The following is a 16,251-nucleotide window of genomic DNA, read 5'->3' as shown; positions in this document are numbered from 1 at the left end:
ACTGAGATTTTCCAATGCCTCGCAAAGGGCACCTATTGGTAGATGGGTAAAGTTTTTATTTTTTATTTTATTTTTTTAATATTCCTTTGAGCATGGTGAAGTTATTAATTACACTTTGGATGGCATATCAATATCCCCAGTCACGATTTTCAAACCTTCCATAACAAAACCATCACCTATAGAGAGATGAACCTAGAGAAGAGTCCCCTCAGCAAGCTGGTCCTATGTTCACACACAGAGCCCCTGGACAGCAACACAGTTAGGACCCAACCAAATCATGAGAAAACAAAAAGATAATTACTTGACACATTGGAAAGAATTTACCAAAAAACTGAGCAAACTACAATGCTATTTGGCCCAGAATACCTGACCACTGAGACTGACCCAAAATTAAGGAAAGCTTTGACTATGTACAGACTCAGTGAGCATAGACTTGCTATTGAGAGGCTACCGTCGGCAGACCTGGCCCTCGAGAGAAGACAGACTTTGTTCACACTGCCCACAAAATGAGGTGGAAACCGAGCTGCACTTCCCAGCGTCCTGACAAATGTATGATCATATTAAAGACACATATTTCCTTCAGATTACACAGACCTCTGTAGAATTAAAAAACAAAATCACATTTGTATACATTTCAAATACCCGGGTTAAACGCATGGGAGTGTATTTGAGTCAGTGTATTTTCAAATACTTTCCAAGAGTATTTCCAAATACATTAAAATATTCAACTTGTCTTTTCAAATATAATATATTAGAATACTTAATTCACTTACATTTTAGTCATTTAGCAGATACTCTTTGAAGAGGTAGGGTTTCACATGTTTACGGAAAAAAATACAATGCTGTTCTAGCTTCAGGGGGAAGCTGGTTCCACTATTGTGGTGCAAGGACAGAGAAGAGCTTGGACTGGGCTGGTGGGGGCTGCCAAGAGACCAGAGGTACATCGAATGTATGTGAAAGTAATTGAGATATTTGAACTGGTATTTGAACCCAGGTTTGTAAAATACACACACCCATAAATGGCACGCACCGAGAACGTCTGCAGCTTACAATTATACTCATGTACACGTCAGTATCAGATACAGTGCCTATCATAAGTATTCACCCCTACTTGGATTTTCTTCACATTTTGTTGCGTTACAAAGTGGGATTACAATGGATTTCTTTTGTCACGATCTACACAAAATACTCCTTAATGTCAAAGTGAAAAGAAAATTCAATAAATGTTTACAAATTAGAGTAAAAATGTGCTTAACAAATCACATAATAGGTTGCACAGACTCATTCTGTGTGCAATAATAGGGGGTAACATGATTTTTTGAATGACTACACCATCTACACTACATAACCAAAAGTATGTGGACACCTACTCGTCGAACATCTCATTCCAAAATCATGGGCATTAATATAGAGTTGGTCCCCCCTTTGCTGCTATAACAGCCTCCACTTTTCTTCCAAAGGCTTTCCGCTAGATCTTGGTATATTGCTGCGGGGACTTGTTTCCATTAAGCCACAAGAGCATTAGTGAGGTCGGGCACTGATGTTGGGCGATTCGGCGCTCCAATTCATCCCAAAGGTTTTTGATGGGGTTGAGGTCAGAGCTCTGTGCAGGCAGTCAAGTTCTTCCACACCAAATCGACAAACCATTTCTGTATGGACCTCGCTTTGTGCATGGGGGCATCATGCTGAAACAGGAAAGGGTATTCCCCAAACTGTTGCCACAAAGTTGGAAGCACAGAATTGTCTAGAATATCAAGCACACAGGCACACTTGCTTCAAGATGTCCACCATTGTTCCTGTACCCAAGAAAGTGAAGGTAACTGAACTAAATGACTATCGCTCAGTAGCACTTACGTCATCATGAAGTGCTTTGAGAGGCTAGTTAAGGATAATATCACCACCTCCACCTTACCCTACACACCCCCATCAGACCCCCAATGCAAAAGGAAGGAAGTTACCCCTTCTGAATAATGCAAAAGTTACATTTTAACATTCATGAGAAAAGACAGTCGACTAATAAAGCAGGCAGAGGACCATTTTGTGGTTCTGAAACGCAAAGCTGCGACCGCAGCGCAATCAATAGGTGATGAACAGCGCATGGTGTTGAAATTATAGCCTAGCTAACTTGTTCTGCAAGTGGCTCACAGGAATAGATACTCTTCGATTTAATTTGACTTTATAAACAAGAGGGTTTAATTGCAGCCTATTTCTTCCGCGCCTTACATAAAATAACTTGGCTGAGGTAGGCTATGGCTTAACTGCACCTTTCAGAAGAAAAATGAAGTGGGAGTTTTTCCAATTAGGCCTGCTTACAAAAATGTAGCATCCTACATAAAACAATCATGTAAAGAAAAAAAGGTGATGTCTGCAAATGTCTATCAGGAGTCTCGGGATAGCCTGCTCCTGTAATGACAGAACAGAAAATACTGTCAGCATGAGACCTAAATAGCCTAAGTTTTTAGTATTTGCTAAGTCATATAGGCTACTAAGTTACTTACTCAATGGGAAAAGTTGAATTTCTCCTCGGACACGATCTTGTTGATGGCGGGTGAGATGGATGTGATTTTGATGCGCAGGCAGTCCTCGATTGACTTGTGTGAAAGCCGGTTTCTGTCGTGAGTCTAGATTGCGTCATAGAAGTTGATCCAAGTTGATCCAAACATTGTTAGCACATAAAATGCAAGTTTATTTATTGTGCTGTACTCCTCTGAGCTTGCCAACCAAAACGCACTCAGGGACTCGGTACTCCTGATTCTTCAACGTGCGTAAGCGCAGCCTTCCAGATGAAAAGTCCAAATCGATCTACTCAAGCTTCCTAGGAAAGGCCTCAAGTTTTTCCACCATGTCCACGACTGTTTTCCCTCTTCCTCGTAACTGCAGATTTAACCCGTTTAAAGTGACAGAACAGATCAGCCCAAAAAAGAACAGAGGGGAAATCCTAATTTTCCAGAATGTGAAGGTGGTCAGCTGCTGCACATATTTAGCTTTTTCTGAGAAAATCGACAACCTGGTCATGCAGCTCACAGAACCGCTCCAGCGCTTTTCCTTTACTCAGCCAGCGATTCTGTCACAAGCTTGCGGAAAAGACGGTGTTGGGTGCTTACTTCCAGACAAACAAAACACCTTCTTTGCCCGCTTTGAGGATAATACAGTGCCACCGATGCGGCCCGCTACCAAGGACTGCGGGCCCCTCCTCTCCTTCTCCGTGGCCGACGTGAGTAAGACATTTAAACGTGTTAACCCTCGCAAGGCTGCTGGCCCAGACTACATCCCTAACCGCATCCTCAGAGCAGCTGGCTGGTGTGTTTACGGACATATTCAATCTCTCCCTATCCCAGTTTGCTGTCCCTACATGCTTCAAGATGGCCACCATTGTTCCTGTACCCAAGAAGGCAAAGGTAACTGAACTAAATGACTATCGCACCGTAGCACTCACTTCTGTCATCATGAAGTGCTTTGAGAGACTAGTCAAGGATCATATCACCTCCACCCGACCTGACACCCTAGACTTCAATTTGCATACCGCCCCCAATAGATCCAGACGATGCAATCGCCATCACACTGCCCTACCCCATTTGGACAAAAGGAATAGCTATGTAAGAATGCTGTTCATTGACTACAGCTCAGCATTCAACACCATAGTACCCTCCAAGCTCATCATTAAGCTTGAGGCCCTGGGTCTCAACCCCGCCCTGTGCAATTGGGTCCTGGACTTCCTGACGGGCCACCCCAGGTGTTGAAGGTAGGAAACAACCTTTTCACTTCGCTGATCCTCAACACTGGGGCCCCACAAGGGTGCGTGCTCAGCCCCCTCCTTTACTCACTGTTCACCCACGACTGTGTGGCGATGCACGCCTCCAACTCAATCAGCAAGTTTGCAGACGACACAAAAGTAGTGGGCTTGATTACCAACAACGACCAGACAGCCTACAGGGAGGAGGTGAGGACACTCGAAGTGTGGTGAAAGGAAAACAACCTCTCACTCAACGTCAACAAAACAAAGGAGATGATCGTGGACTTCAGGAAACAGCAGAGGGAGCATCCCCCCTATCCACATCGACGGGCCCGCAGTGGAAAAGGTGGAAAGTCTGAAGTTCTTTGGCGTACACATCACAGACAAACTGAAATGGTCCACCCACACAGACAATATGGTGAAGGCACAACAGCACCTCTTCAACCTCAGGAGGCTAAAGAAATTTGGCTGTATCACCGCCTGGTACGGCAACTGCACCGCCCACAACCGCAAGGCTCTCCAGAGGGTGGTGTGGTCTGCACAACACATCACCGGGGGAAAACTACCTGCCCTCCAAGGCACCTACAGCACCCGATGTCATAGGAAAGCCAAAAAGATCATCAAGGACAACAGCCACCCGAGCCACTGCCTGTTCACCCCGCTACCATCCAGAAAGACTAATAAATGGACACTAATAAATGGATCACTAGTCACTTTAATAATGATGTTTACATATCTTGCATTACTCATCTCATATGTATATACTGTATTTTATACCATCTATTGCATCTTGCCTATGCCGCTCGTTCATCCATATATTTATATGTATATATTCTTATTCCATCCTTTTACTTAGATTGGTGTGTATTAGGTAGTTGTTGTGGAATTGTTAGATTACCTGCTAGATATTACTGCACTGTCGGAACTAGAAGCACAAGCATTTTGCTACACTCGCATTAACATCTGCTGACCAATACAATTTGATTCGATGTCTCCCTGACAAAGTTGATTATGCACATTACGTTATCCATTACATCTTTAAGCTCAACATTTAGTCTGGCACACAGCACACTGATGTTTGGGGGGGCGATTTCCTTCAACCTGCTGACCAGGATGTGTCTGCCCACCATAAAAGGAGCCCAGTCGGTAACCACAATATTTACTTTTTCTAAAGGCAGGCATGCTGCGTAAACAATTCTTGCAGCTTTGTGAATATGATGTCCCCGGTGGCGTGTCCATCGGGTGGGAATCAGTGCCAGCAGCTCTTATTTAAATTCCTTTCCATCAAAATAAACAGACATATACACACACAAACAACTGTGCTACATCGGTGTTGTCAGTACACAACAAGCCAGGGCAAAATGCTCAGCCTGATTGAGCCCCTCCAGAACGATCCTATGCACATCATCTGCCAGTGCATGGACGAGTCGGCCGGCTGTTGATCCAGACAGGAGCATCTGTTTGACAGATGCAATTATGCTATCCAAATCAAATGTTATTGGACACGTACACATATATCGCAGGTGTGGAGAAATACTTATGTTTCTAGCTCCAACAGTGCAGTAATACCGAACAATACACACCAATCCCAAAAATAAAAAGAAAGGAATTGAGAAATATCAGACCGAGCAATGTCAGAGTCCGGAATATAAATATATACACTGAGTAAGAGCCTTGACCAGAATACAGAATATTCACTCAGTGGCCAGTTTCTTAGGTACACCCATCTAGTACCAGTCTGAATTCTTTGGGGCATGGAAACATTGCTCAATTGGTATCAAGGAATCTTACGTGTGCCAGGATTACATTCCCCACACCATTACACCACCAGCTTGTGCTGTTGACACCAGGCATGACGTGACCATGGACTCATGCCGCTTACGCCAAATCCTGACTCTGCCATCAGTATGACGCAACAGGAACCGGGATTCGTCAGACCAGGCAATGTTTTTCCACTCAATTGTCCAGTGTTAGTGATGGCGTGCCCACTGGAGCCGCTTCATCTTGTTGTTAGTCGATCGGAGTGGAACCCGGTGTGGTCGTCTGCTGCAATAGCCAATCCGTGACAAGGACCGACGAGTTGTGCGTTCCGAGATGCCGTTCCGCACACCACTGTTGTACTGCGCTGTTATTTGCCTGTTTTTGGCCCGACTGTTAGCCTGCAGGATTTTTGCCATTTTCCTTCGACCTCTCATCAATGAGCAGTTTTTTTTGCCCACAGAACTGCCGTTAACTGGATGTTTTTGGTTTGTTGCACCATTCTCGGTAAACACTAGACAAGCGTTTCTCAAACTCGCTCCACGGGACCCCATGGGTTCACGTTTTGGTTTAACACTACACAGCCGATTAAAACGATCCAATTTTGATGATTAGTTGAATATGAGTCAGCTGTGTAGTGCTAGGGCAAAAACCAAAACGTGCACCGCTTGGGGTCCCGAGCCCAGAGTTTGGGAAACACTGCCCTGTCGTGCGTGAAAAGCCCAGGAGACCGGACATTCCCGATACTGGAACCGGTGCGCCTGGCACCGTCAATCATACTACGCTCAAAGGTGCTTAGGTCACTCGTTTTGAACATACTAACGTTCAGTCTAACAGTAACTGAATGCCTCAATGCATGTCTGCTTTACAGTATATAGCAAGCCATGGCCACGTGACTCACTGTCTGTAGGAGCGAACCATTTTCATGAACAGGGTGGTGTACCTAATGAACTGTCCACTGAGTGTACTTATGAAGTTGGTAAAACAGTATGTAAGCATTATTTTAAAAAAAGTGATCAGTGTTGAATGACTATATACATAGGGCAGCAGTCTTTAAGGTGCAGGGTAGAGTTCCGGGTGGTAGCCAGCTAGTAACAGTGACTAAGTTCAGGGCAGGGTAATGGGTGGAGGCAGGCTAGTGCTGACTATTTAATAGTCTCATGGCATGGAGATTGAAAAACAGCTTCTGTCTCTCGGTCCCAGCTTTGTTGCACCTGTACGGTCTCTGCCTTCTAGATGGTAGCAGGGTGAACAGGCCGTGGCTTGGGTGGCTGAGGTCTTTGATGATCTTCTTGGCCTTCCTGTGACACCAGGTGCTGTAGATGTCAGTGTGTCCCCAGTGATGCATTGGACTGACCGCACCACCCTCTGGAGAGCCATGCAGTTGCAGACAGTGCAATTGCTGTACCAGGCGGTGATACAGCCCGACAGGATGCTCTCAGAGGTGCATCTGTAGAAGTTTGTAAGGGTTTGAGGGGCCATGACAAATTTCTCCTGAGGTTGAAGATGTGTTGAAGCACCTTCACCACACTGTCTGTTTGGATGGACCATTTCAGGTTGTCAGTGATGTGTACACCAAGGAACCTGAAGGTTTTCACCCCGTCGATGTGGATGGAGAGGTTATTTTCCAGGCACCACTCCGGCAAGGTCCTCACCTCCTCACTGTAGGCTGTCGTTGTTGTTGGAAATCAGGCCTACCATTGCTGTGTCGTCTTCAAACTTGATGATTGAGTTGGAGACATGCGTGGCCACTCAGTCATGGGTGAACAGGGAGTATCGGTGGGGACTAAAAACGCACCCTTGTGGGGCACCTGTGTTGAGGATCAGTGTAGCGGAGGTGTTGTTGCCTACCTCCACCACCTGGGGTCGGCTCGTCAGGAAGTCCAGGACCCAGTCGCACAGGTCGGGGTTCAGACCCAGGGCCCCCGAGCTTAGTGATGAACTTGGAGGGCACTATGGTGTTGAAGGCTGAGCTGTAGTTGATGAACAACATTCTTACATAGGTATTCCTCTTGTCCACACATGCACTGGTCTGCACATGTTAACACGCTTAAACGTGAAGGTGTTTAGCTTGTCCGGGAGCAAGGCACCGGTGTCCGTGTGGCATGGCTGGCTTTCCCTTTATAATCCATAATATACTAAATTTAATAACAAACAAAAATTATGATTTTGTTCAATCAGATGCACCATTGAGAGCATTCTGTCGGGCTGTATCACCGCCTAGTATGGCAACTGCAATGCAGTGAATACCCCCTAATCAAGATACATTAGTGTTTTATGTTTCATACATTTTGGGGAATTTTCTTCAACTTTGACAAAGTATTTTGTTTGACAAATAATGACAATTAAAACCATTTTAATCCCACTTTAATGTGAAGAAATACAAGGAGGGTGAATACTTATGATAGGCACTTTACATAAAGCAGCAAGAGAGATCGTGTTAAAAAAACAAAATACGTACATACAAACACACACTCATAACACACAACTAACAATACATAAAGATACACAATGTCAAACATAGCTATTTTACCTCCTAAACACTAAAGAGCTCACTATCGCCACACCTGCCATGGACTCAACATTGTGAAGGAGCTCAGTGCAGTCAGACACCCCTCAAATTACTTTATTTTTCTAATCCTCAGATCGCAGGGTTTGTTCTGCTGCAGAGGATAAGTTCATTAGAGTTACCAGCCTCAGAAATTGCAGCCCAAATAAATGTATCAGAGAGCTCAAGTAACAGACACATCTCAACATCTGTTCAGATGAGACTGCGTGAATCAGGCCTTCGTGGTCGAACTGCTGCAAAGAAACCACTACTAAAGGGCGCCAAAAAACACGAGCAAATTTGAGATTTTTGGTTCCAACCGCCGTGTCTTTGTGAGACGCAGGGTAAGTGAACGGATGATCTCCGCATGTGTAGTTCCCACCGTGAAGCATTGAGGAGGAGGTGTGATGGTGTGGGGGTGCTGTGATACTGTCTGTGATTTATTTAGAATTCAAGGCACACTTAACTTCTTATGGCTGCAGGGGCAGTATTGAGTAGCTTGGATGAAAGGTGCCCAGAGGTGCCCATAGTAAACTGCATGCTTCTCAGTCCCAGTTGCTAATATATGCATATTATTATTTGTATTGGATAGAAAACACTCTGAAGTTTCTAAAACTGTTTGAATGATGTCTGTGAGTATAACAGAACTCATATGGCAGGCAAAAACCTGAGAAAAAATCCAAACAGAAAGTGGGAATTCTGAGGCTGGTCGATTTTCAACCAAGACCCTATTGAATTCACAGTGAGATATGGATGGGTTTGCACTTCCTACGGCTTCCACTAGATGTCAACAGTCTGTAGAACCTTGTCTGATGCCTCTACTGTGAAGTGGGGCCGAAGGAGACCCAGAATTAGTCAGGTCTATCATGACCTGACCATGCTCTGACCATGGGCGTTAACATGAGAGGGAGCTATGTTCCATCGCACATCTGAAGTCAATGTAATTCTCCGGTTGGAACGTTATTCAAGATTTATGTTAAAAACATTCTAAAGATTGATTCAATACATCGTTTGACATGTTTCTACTGACTGTTACGGAACTTTTTGAAATTTAGTCTGCTTTTAGTGAACGCGCTTCCTGACGTTGGATTTGTTTACCAAACATGCTAACAAAAATAGCTAATTTGGACATAAATGATGGACATTACCGAACAAAACAAACATTTCTTGTGGGAGTCCTGGGAGTGCATTTCGACGAAGGTCAGCAAAGGTAAGTGAAGATTTATAATGCTTTTTATGAGTTTTGTTGACTGCACAATTTGACGGGTAACTGTATGGATTGCTTTTGTGGCTGAACGCTGTTCTCAGATTATTGAATATTGTGCTTTTGCCGTAAAGCTTTTTGAAATCTGACACAGCGGTTGCATTAAGAACAAGTGTTTCTTTAATTCTATGTAAAACATGTTTCTTTCATCAAAGTTTATGATGTGTATTTATGTTATTTGACGTGGCTCTCTGCAATTTCTCAGGATATTTTGGAGGCATTTCTGAACATGGCGCCAATGTAAACTGAGGTTTTTGGATATAAATATTAACTTTATCGAACAAAACATATATGTATTGTGTAACATGAAGTCCTATGAGTGTCATCTGATGAAGATCATCAAATGTTAGTGATTAATTTTATCTCTATTTTTGCGACTCCTGTCTTAGGCTGGAAAAATGACTGTTTGTCAGTGATTTTGCGGTGACCTAACAATCGTTTGTGGTGCTTTCGCTGAAAAGCCTATTTGAAATCGGACACTGTGGTGGGATTAACAACAAGATTACCTTTAAAATGATATAAGATACATGTATGTTTGAGGAATTTTAATTATGAGAATTCTGTTGTTTGAATTTGGCGCCCTGCACTTTCACTGGCTGTTGTCATATCATCCCGTTAACGGGATTGCAGCCATAAGAAGTTAACCAGCATGGCTACCACAACATTCTGCAGCGATACCCCATCCCATCTGTTTTGTGCTTAGTGGGACTATCATTTGTTTTTCAACAGGACAATAGGACCTCCAGGCTGTGTAAGGGCTATTTTACTAAGAAGAAAAGTGATGGAGTGCTGCATCAGATGACCTGGCCTCCATAATCACCTGACCTCAACCCAATTGAGATGGTTTAGGATGAGTTGGACCCCAGAGTGAAGGAAAAGCAGCCAAGAAGTGCGCAGCATATGTGGGAACTCCTTCAAGACTGTTGGAAAAGCATTCCAGGTGAAGCTGGTTGAGATAATGCCAAGAGGATGCAATGCTGTCATCAAGGCAAAGGGTGGCTACTTTGAAGAATCTAAAATCTAAAACATATATGGATTTGTTTAACACTTTTTTGGTTACTACATGATTCCATATGTGTTATTTCATAGTGTTGATGTCTTCACTATTATTCTACAATGTAGAAAATAGTTTAAAAAATAAAGAAAAACCCTTGAATGAGTAGGTGCGTCCAAACTTTTGACTGGTACTGTATATTGCTTATATAATTTTCGGGATTGAAAAAACGTTTTCAGTGTAAACTTATTAAACGACTAAAACTAGATATAAACTACAGCGCATTCGGAATGTATACAGACCCCTTGACTTTTTCCAGATTGTTATGTTACAGCCTTATTCTAAGAAATCTACACACAATACTAAAAAAAATGAGAAAGCGAAAACAGGCTTTTAGAAATGTTAGCAAATGTACACTACCGTTCAAAAGTTTGGGGTCACGTTGTGTTAGCTAATCCAAGGCTATCATTTTAAAAGGCTACTTAATCATTAGAAAACCCTTTTGAAATTACGTTAGCACAGCTGAAAACTGTTGTTATGATTAAAGAAGAAATAAAACTGGCCTTCTTTAGACTAGTTGAGTATCTGGAGCATCAGCATTTGTGGGTTTGATTACATGTTAGTCCCTCCGATAGCATAAGCCATGGCAAAATGTGTAGAATTGCAGGAAATTAGCTTTAAAACAGCACATTTTTGTCACTGTGACCAACAGGTGGGCCTATAAAATTTTAGAGATTGCCCTTTATTCATTTCAACTTACCCTTCAACAGTGTAAAACCCTGCCTCAATCTGCTGTGCTGCTGTCCTCTCCTTCACCCTCTACTCTTTTCGAACTCCTACTCTTCTACTCTCCTTTCCTACTCTCCTCCCCTCTGCTGACAAGACAATGTAAACAGCACGCCTTTCACGGACAGCACCTTTTTTTTTTCACTATCGTTTTTTCTCCTACTTTCTCTCAGTCTCTGGTTATCCTGGATGCCCCCTTTGCCTTGGCCCCTTTTAGTGCCAGCATGAGGCCCACAGTGGGGCATACACACACATAGCTTTGCCTGATCCCCCCCCTTCACAGTCCTGTGCCAAGGTCTCATAAAACACACTCTTACAAAAGGTGACCCAGTCTCTTTCTCTCCCTTCTGTTCTTCCTCACTCATTCACTCACATTATGTCTTCCTCCAACACAAGAGAAGGAATTTCAAAAGGTGCGTTCTATTGACCTAATAAACCACTCATCTCATTCAAAGGACATTTCAGAGCCTTTAACTTCAGATTTGAACTCTTTCAGTTTCTGTAAAATGTGATTTTACATGAATCAATAATGTTAAAGTCAATACCACTGGTATTAGAACACATCGATGACCACAATATAAATAGCTGACAAGTCTACAGGGTGACACAAACAAACACACATACCATACATACACACAGACTCGCACAGACCTTTGGTGCCTGGCGGCTGCAGGTTGTCCCCGGTGAGAGAGCACCAGCCCACGGGGAAGATGTCCCGGGAGTCGTAGCGGCAGTAGTAGTCGAAAGCACCCCGCCAGCCGTCGAAGGTGACCAGCACCTCCACGCCACGCAGCGCCCCCACCGTGGCCGGACAGATGAAGTGGGGGTTCTTGCGGTCCACCGCCTCCAGCTTCATGCCCATCTGGAAGGAGTTCTGCTCTGGGGCTGGGGGCTCCTGCTGGGGTACGAGGGGAAGGGAGGTGGCAGGGACAGGAGAGGTCAGTGACAAGGGAGTAGGCAAATGTGGGATTATCCAGGTGAAATGTGAAATAGTTCGGAAGCTTTATTTAGTTGGAAAATGTATATGATCACGTATGATGTTGTGATCCCAATGGTGAGTGTGGAAGAGGTAAACAAATTATTGTTGTCTATCAACAATGACAAGCCACCAGGATCTGACAACTTGGATGGATTACTGACGATAGAGGTTGATATTGCCACTCCTATTTGCCATATCTTCAATTTAAGCCTACTAGAAAGTATGTGCCCTCAGGCCTGGAGGGAAGCAAAAGTAATTCCGCTACCTAAGAATAGTAAAGCCCCCCTTACTGGCTCAAATAGCCAACCAATCAGCCTGTTACCAACACTTAGTAAAGTTACGGAAAAAAATAGGTTTGACCAAACACAATGCTATTTTACAGTAAACAAATTGATAACAGACTTTCAGCACGCTTACATAATCCAGGTAGAATCAGGAATTCCCCAGGACAGCTGTCTAGGCCCCTTACTTTTTTCAATCTTTACTAACGTGTCTATGTATGCGGATGACTCGACACTATACACGTCAGCTATTACAGCAACTGAAATGACTGCAACATTTAATGAGCTGCAGTTACTTTCAGAATGGGTGGCAAGGAATAAGTTAGTCTTAAATATTTCAAAAACTAAAAGCATTATACTTGGCACAAATCATTCACTAAACCCTAAACCTCAACTAAATCTTGTAATAAATAATGTGGACATTGAGCAAGTTGAGATGACTAAACTGCTTGGAGTAACCCTCGATTGTAAACTGTCATCGTCCAAACATATTGATACAACAGTAGCTTAGCTGAGAAGTCTGTCCATAATAAAGCACTGCTCTACCTTCTTAACAGCACTATCAACAAGGCAGGTCCTACAGGCCCTAGTTTTGTCACACCTGGACTACCGTTCAGTCGTGTGGTCAGGTGCCACAAAGTTGGACTTAGGAAAATTGCAATTGGCTCAGAACAGGGCAGCATGGCTGGCCCTTGGACGTTCACAGAGAGCAAACATGAATAATATCCATGTCAATCCCTCCTGGCTCAAAGTAGAGGAGATTGACTTCATCACTACTTATATGTGTGAGAGGTATTGACATGTTGAAAGCACCGAGCTGTCTGTTTAAACAACTAGCACACAGCTCAGACACTCATGGATACCCCATATAGGTCTCTTCACAGCCCCAACTCCAGAACAGACTATGGGAGGTGCATAGTACTACATAGAGCCATGACTACATGGAACTCTATTCCACATCAGGCAACTGATGCAAGCAGTAGAATCAGAATTAAAAAACAGATAAAAATACACCTTATGGATCAGCAGGGACTGTGAAGCAACACAAACATAGGCACAGATTAATATATATATATATATATACACTGCTCAAAAAAATAAAGGGAACACTTAAACAACACAATGTAACTCCAAGTCAATCACACTTCTGTGAAATCAAACTGTCCACTTAGGAAGCAACACTGATTGACAATAAATTTCACATGCTGTTGTGCAAATGGAATAGACAAAAGGTGTAAATTATAGGCAATTAGCAAGCCACCCCCAAAAAAGGAGTGATTCTGCAGGTGGTGACCACAGACCACTTCTCAGTTCCTATGCTTCCTGGCTGATGTTTTGTTAACTTTTGAATGCTGGCGGTGCTCTCACTCTAGTGGTAGCATGAGACGGAGTCTACAACCCACACAAGTGGCTCGGGTAGTGCAGTTCATCCAGGATGGCACATCAATGCGAGCTGTGGCAAAAAGGTTTGCTGTGTCTGTCAGCGTAGTGTCCAGAGCATGGAGGCGCTACCAGGAGACAGGCCAGTACATCAGGAGACATGGAGGAGGCCGTAGGAGGGCAACAACCCAGCAGCAGGACCGCTACCTCCGCCTTTGTGCAAGGAGGTGCACTGCCAGAGCCCTGCAAAATGACCTCCAGCAGGCCACAAATGTGCATGTGTCTGCTCAAACGGTCAGAAACAGACTCCATGAGGGTGGTATGAGGGCCCGACGTCCACAGGTGGGGGTTGTGCTTACAGCCCAACACCATGCAGGACGTTTGGCATTTGCCAGAGAACACCAAGATTGGCAAATTCGCCACTGGCGCCCTGTGCTCTTCACAGATGAAAGCAGGTTCACACTGAGCACATGAGCACATGTGACAGACGTGACAGAGTCTGGAGACGCCGTGGAGAACGTTCTGCTGCCTGCAACATCCTCCAGCATGACCGGTTTGGCGAGGGGTCAGTCATGGTGTGGGGTGGCATTTCTTTGTGGGGCCGCACAGCCCTCCATGTTTTCGCCAGAGGTAGCCTGACTGCCAATAGGTACCGAGATGAGATCCTCAGACCCCTTGTGAGACCATATGCTGACACAAGCACATTTGTGGCCTGCTGGAGGTCATTTTGCAGGGCTCTGGTAGTGCACCTCCTTGCACAAAGGCGGAGGTAGCGGTCCTGCTGCTGGGTTGTTGCCCTCCTACGGCCTCCTCCACGTCTCCTGATGTACTGGCCTGTCTCCTGGTAGCGCCTCCATGCTCTGGACACTACGCTGACAGACACAGCAAACCTTTTTGCCACAGCTCGCATTGATGTTCCATCCTGGATGAACTGCACTACCTGAGCCACTTGTGTGGGTTGTAGACTCCGTATCATGCTACCACTAGAGTGAGAGCACCGCCAGCATTCAAAAGTGACCAACACATCAGCCAAGAAGCATAGGAACTGAGAAGTGGTCTGTGGTCACCACCTGCAGAATCACTCCTTTTTTGGGGGTGGCTTGCTAATTGCCTATAATTTCCACCGTTTGTCTATTCCATTTGCACAACAGCATGTGAAATTTATTGTCAATCAGTGTTGCTTCCTAAGTGGACAGTTTGATTTCACAGAAGTGTGATTGACTTGGAGTTACATTGTGTTGTTTAAGTGTTCCCTTTATTTTTTTGAGCAGTATATATACACACATACTTTTTTTTTATTTTATTTTTTTAACAGCTTTTCTGCTACATATACATACATTGTACATATACATTTTACATACATATTTTGCCTACACATTTTACATACATGGTACTTTTATGTAAAGCAGTCACATAACAATAATAGATTACCAAACATAGGCGCTTTAATCCCAACCCTCAGCCCATCCCACCTATCACCATAGACCACCCTCGTTTGTGTGCCATACATTTTTCAATTGTGCTGTTTTACATCATGTTTTTACCTCTCTAAATTGTATAGTATCCACAGATTGTGAGCTAAAGACGAAAACCTTTCCTACAACTATTATATTATTTATTGACTAACTATGGCTTTCCAAATCGCCCAACACTGCTATTTGTAAGGTTATTTTTAAGCGCATGTTGTGATTTTTTAACCATTCCTGAACCTGTGACCAGAAACAAGCTACATAGGGGCAATACCAGAATAAATGATCTATTGATTCTGTCTCTTCGCAGCAAAATCTACAGAGCTGAGATTGTTGTATGCCCCATATATATACACAGTGGAAGTCGGAAGTTTACATACACTTAGGTTGGAGTCATTGAAACTCGTTTTTCAACCACTCCACAAATTTGTTAACAAACTATATTTTTGGCAAGTCGGTTAGGACATCTACTTTGTGCATAACAAGTAATTTTCCCAACAATTGTTTACAGACAGATTATTTCACTTATAATTCACTGTATCACAATTCCAGTGGGTCAGAAGTTTACATACACTAAGTTGACTGTGCCTTTAAACAGCTTGGAAAATTCCAGAAAATTATGTCATGGCTTTAGAAGCTTCTGATAGGCTAATTGACATAATTTGAGTCAATTGGAGGTGTACCTGTGGTTGTATTTCAAGGCCTACCTTCAAACTCAGTGCCTCTTTGCTTGACATCATGGGAAAATCAAAAGAAATCAGACAAGACCTCAGAAAAACAATTGTAACCTCCACAAGTCTGGTTCATCCTTGGGAGCAATGTCCAAACACCTGAAGGTACCACGTTCATCTGTACAAACAATAGTACGAAAGTATAAACACCATGGGACCACGCAGCCGTCATACTGCTCAGGAAGGAGACGCCTTCTGTCTCGCAGCGTACTTCAATCCCAGAACAACAGCAAAGGACCTTGTGAAGATGCTGGAGGAAACAGGTACAAAAGTATCTATATCCACAGTAAAACGAGTCCTATATCGACATAACCTGAAAGGCCGCTCA

At 43.7% G+C, this 16,251-nt stretch overlaps 1 protein-coding gene across 10 annotated transcripts in view; it reads right to left on the bottom strand.

Moving 5' to 3' along the window:
• The window catches only part of LOC129837401 (polycomb protein SCMH1), a 46,610-nt gene that overhangs the window by 7,844 nt on the left and 22,515 nt on the right, over positions 1 to 16,251 (bottom strand). For 9 of the 10 annotated variants that reach the window (XR_008756710.1, XM_055903537.1, XM_055903534.1 and 6 more), the window contains one exon: positions 11,735 to 11,981. Coding sequence is in view for 9 of the 10 variants with exons in the window: in XM_055903537.1 (XP_055759512.1) it covers positions 11,735 to 11,981 (247 nt within the window). In the remaining variant the exon portion in view is untranslated. The remainder of the gene's footprint in view (positions 1 to 11,734; positions 11,982 to 16,251) is intronic. The other variant, XM_055903539.1, reaches the window with a different exon arrangement.

Source organism: Salvelinus fontinalis, chromosome 38, assembly GCF_029448725.1.
Source record: "Salvelinus fontinalis isolate EN_2023a chromosome 38, ASM2944872v1, whole genome shotgun sequence".
Lineage (NCBI taxonomy): Eukaryota > Metazoa > Chordata > Actinopteri > Salmoniformes > Salmonidae > Salvelinus > Salvelinus fontinalis.
This window is presented reverse-complemented; position numbering and strand designations above follow the sequence as displayed.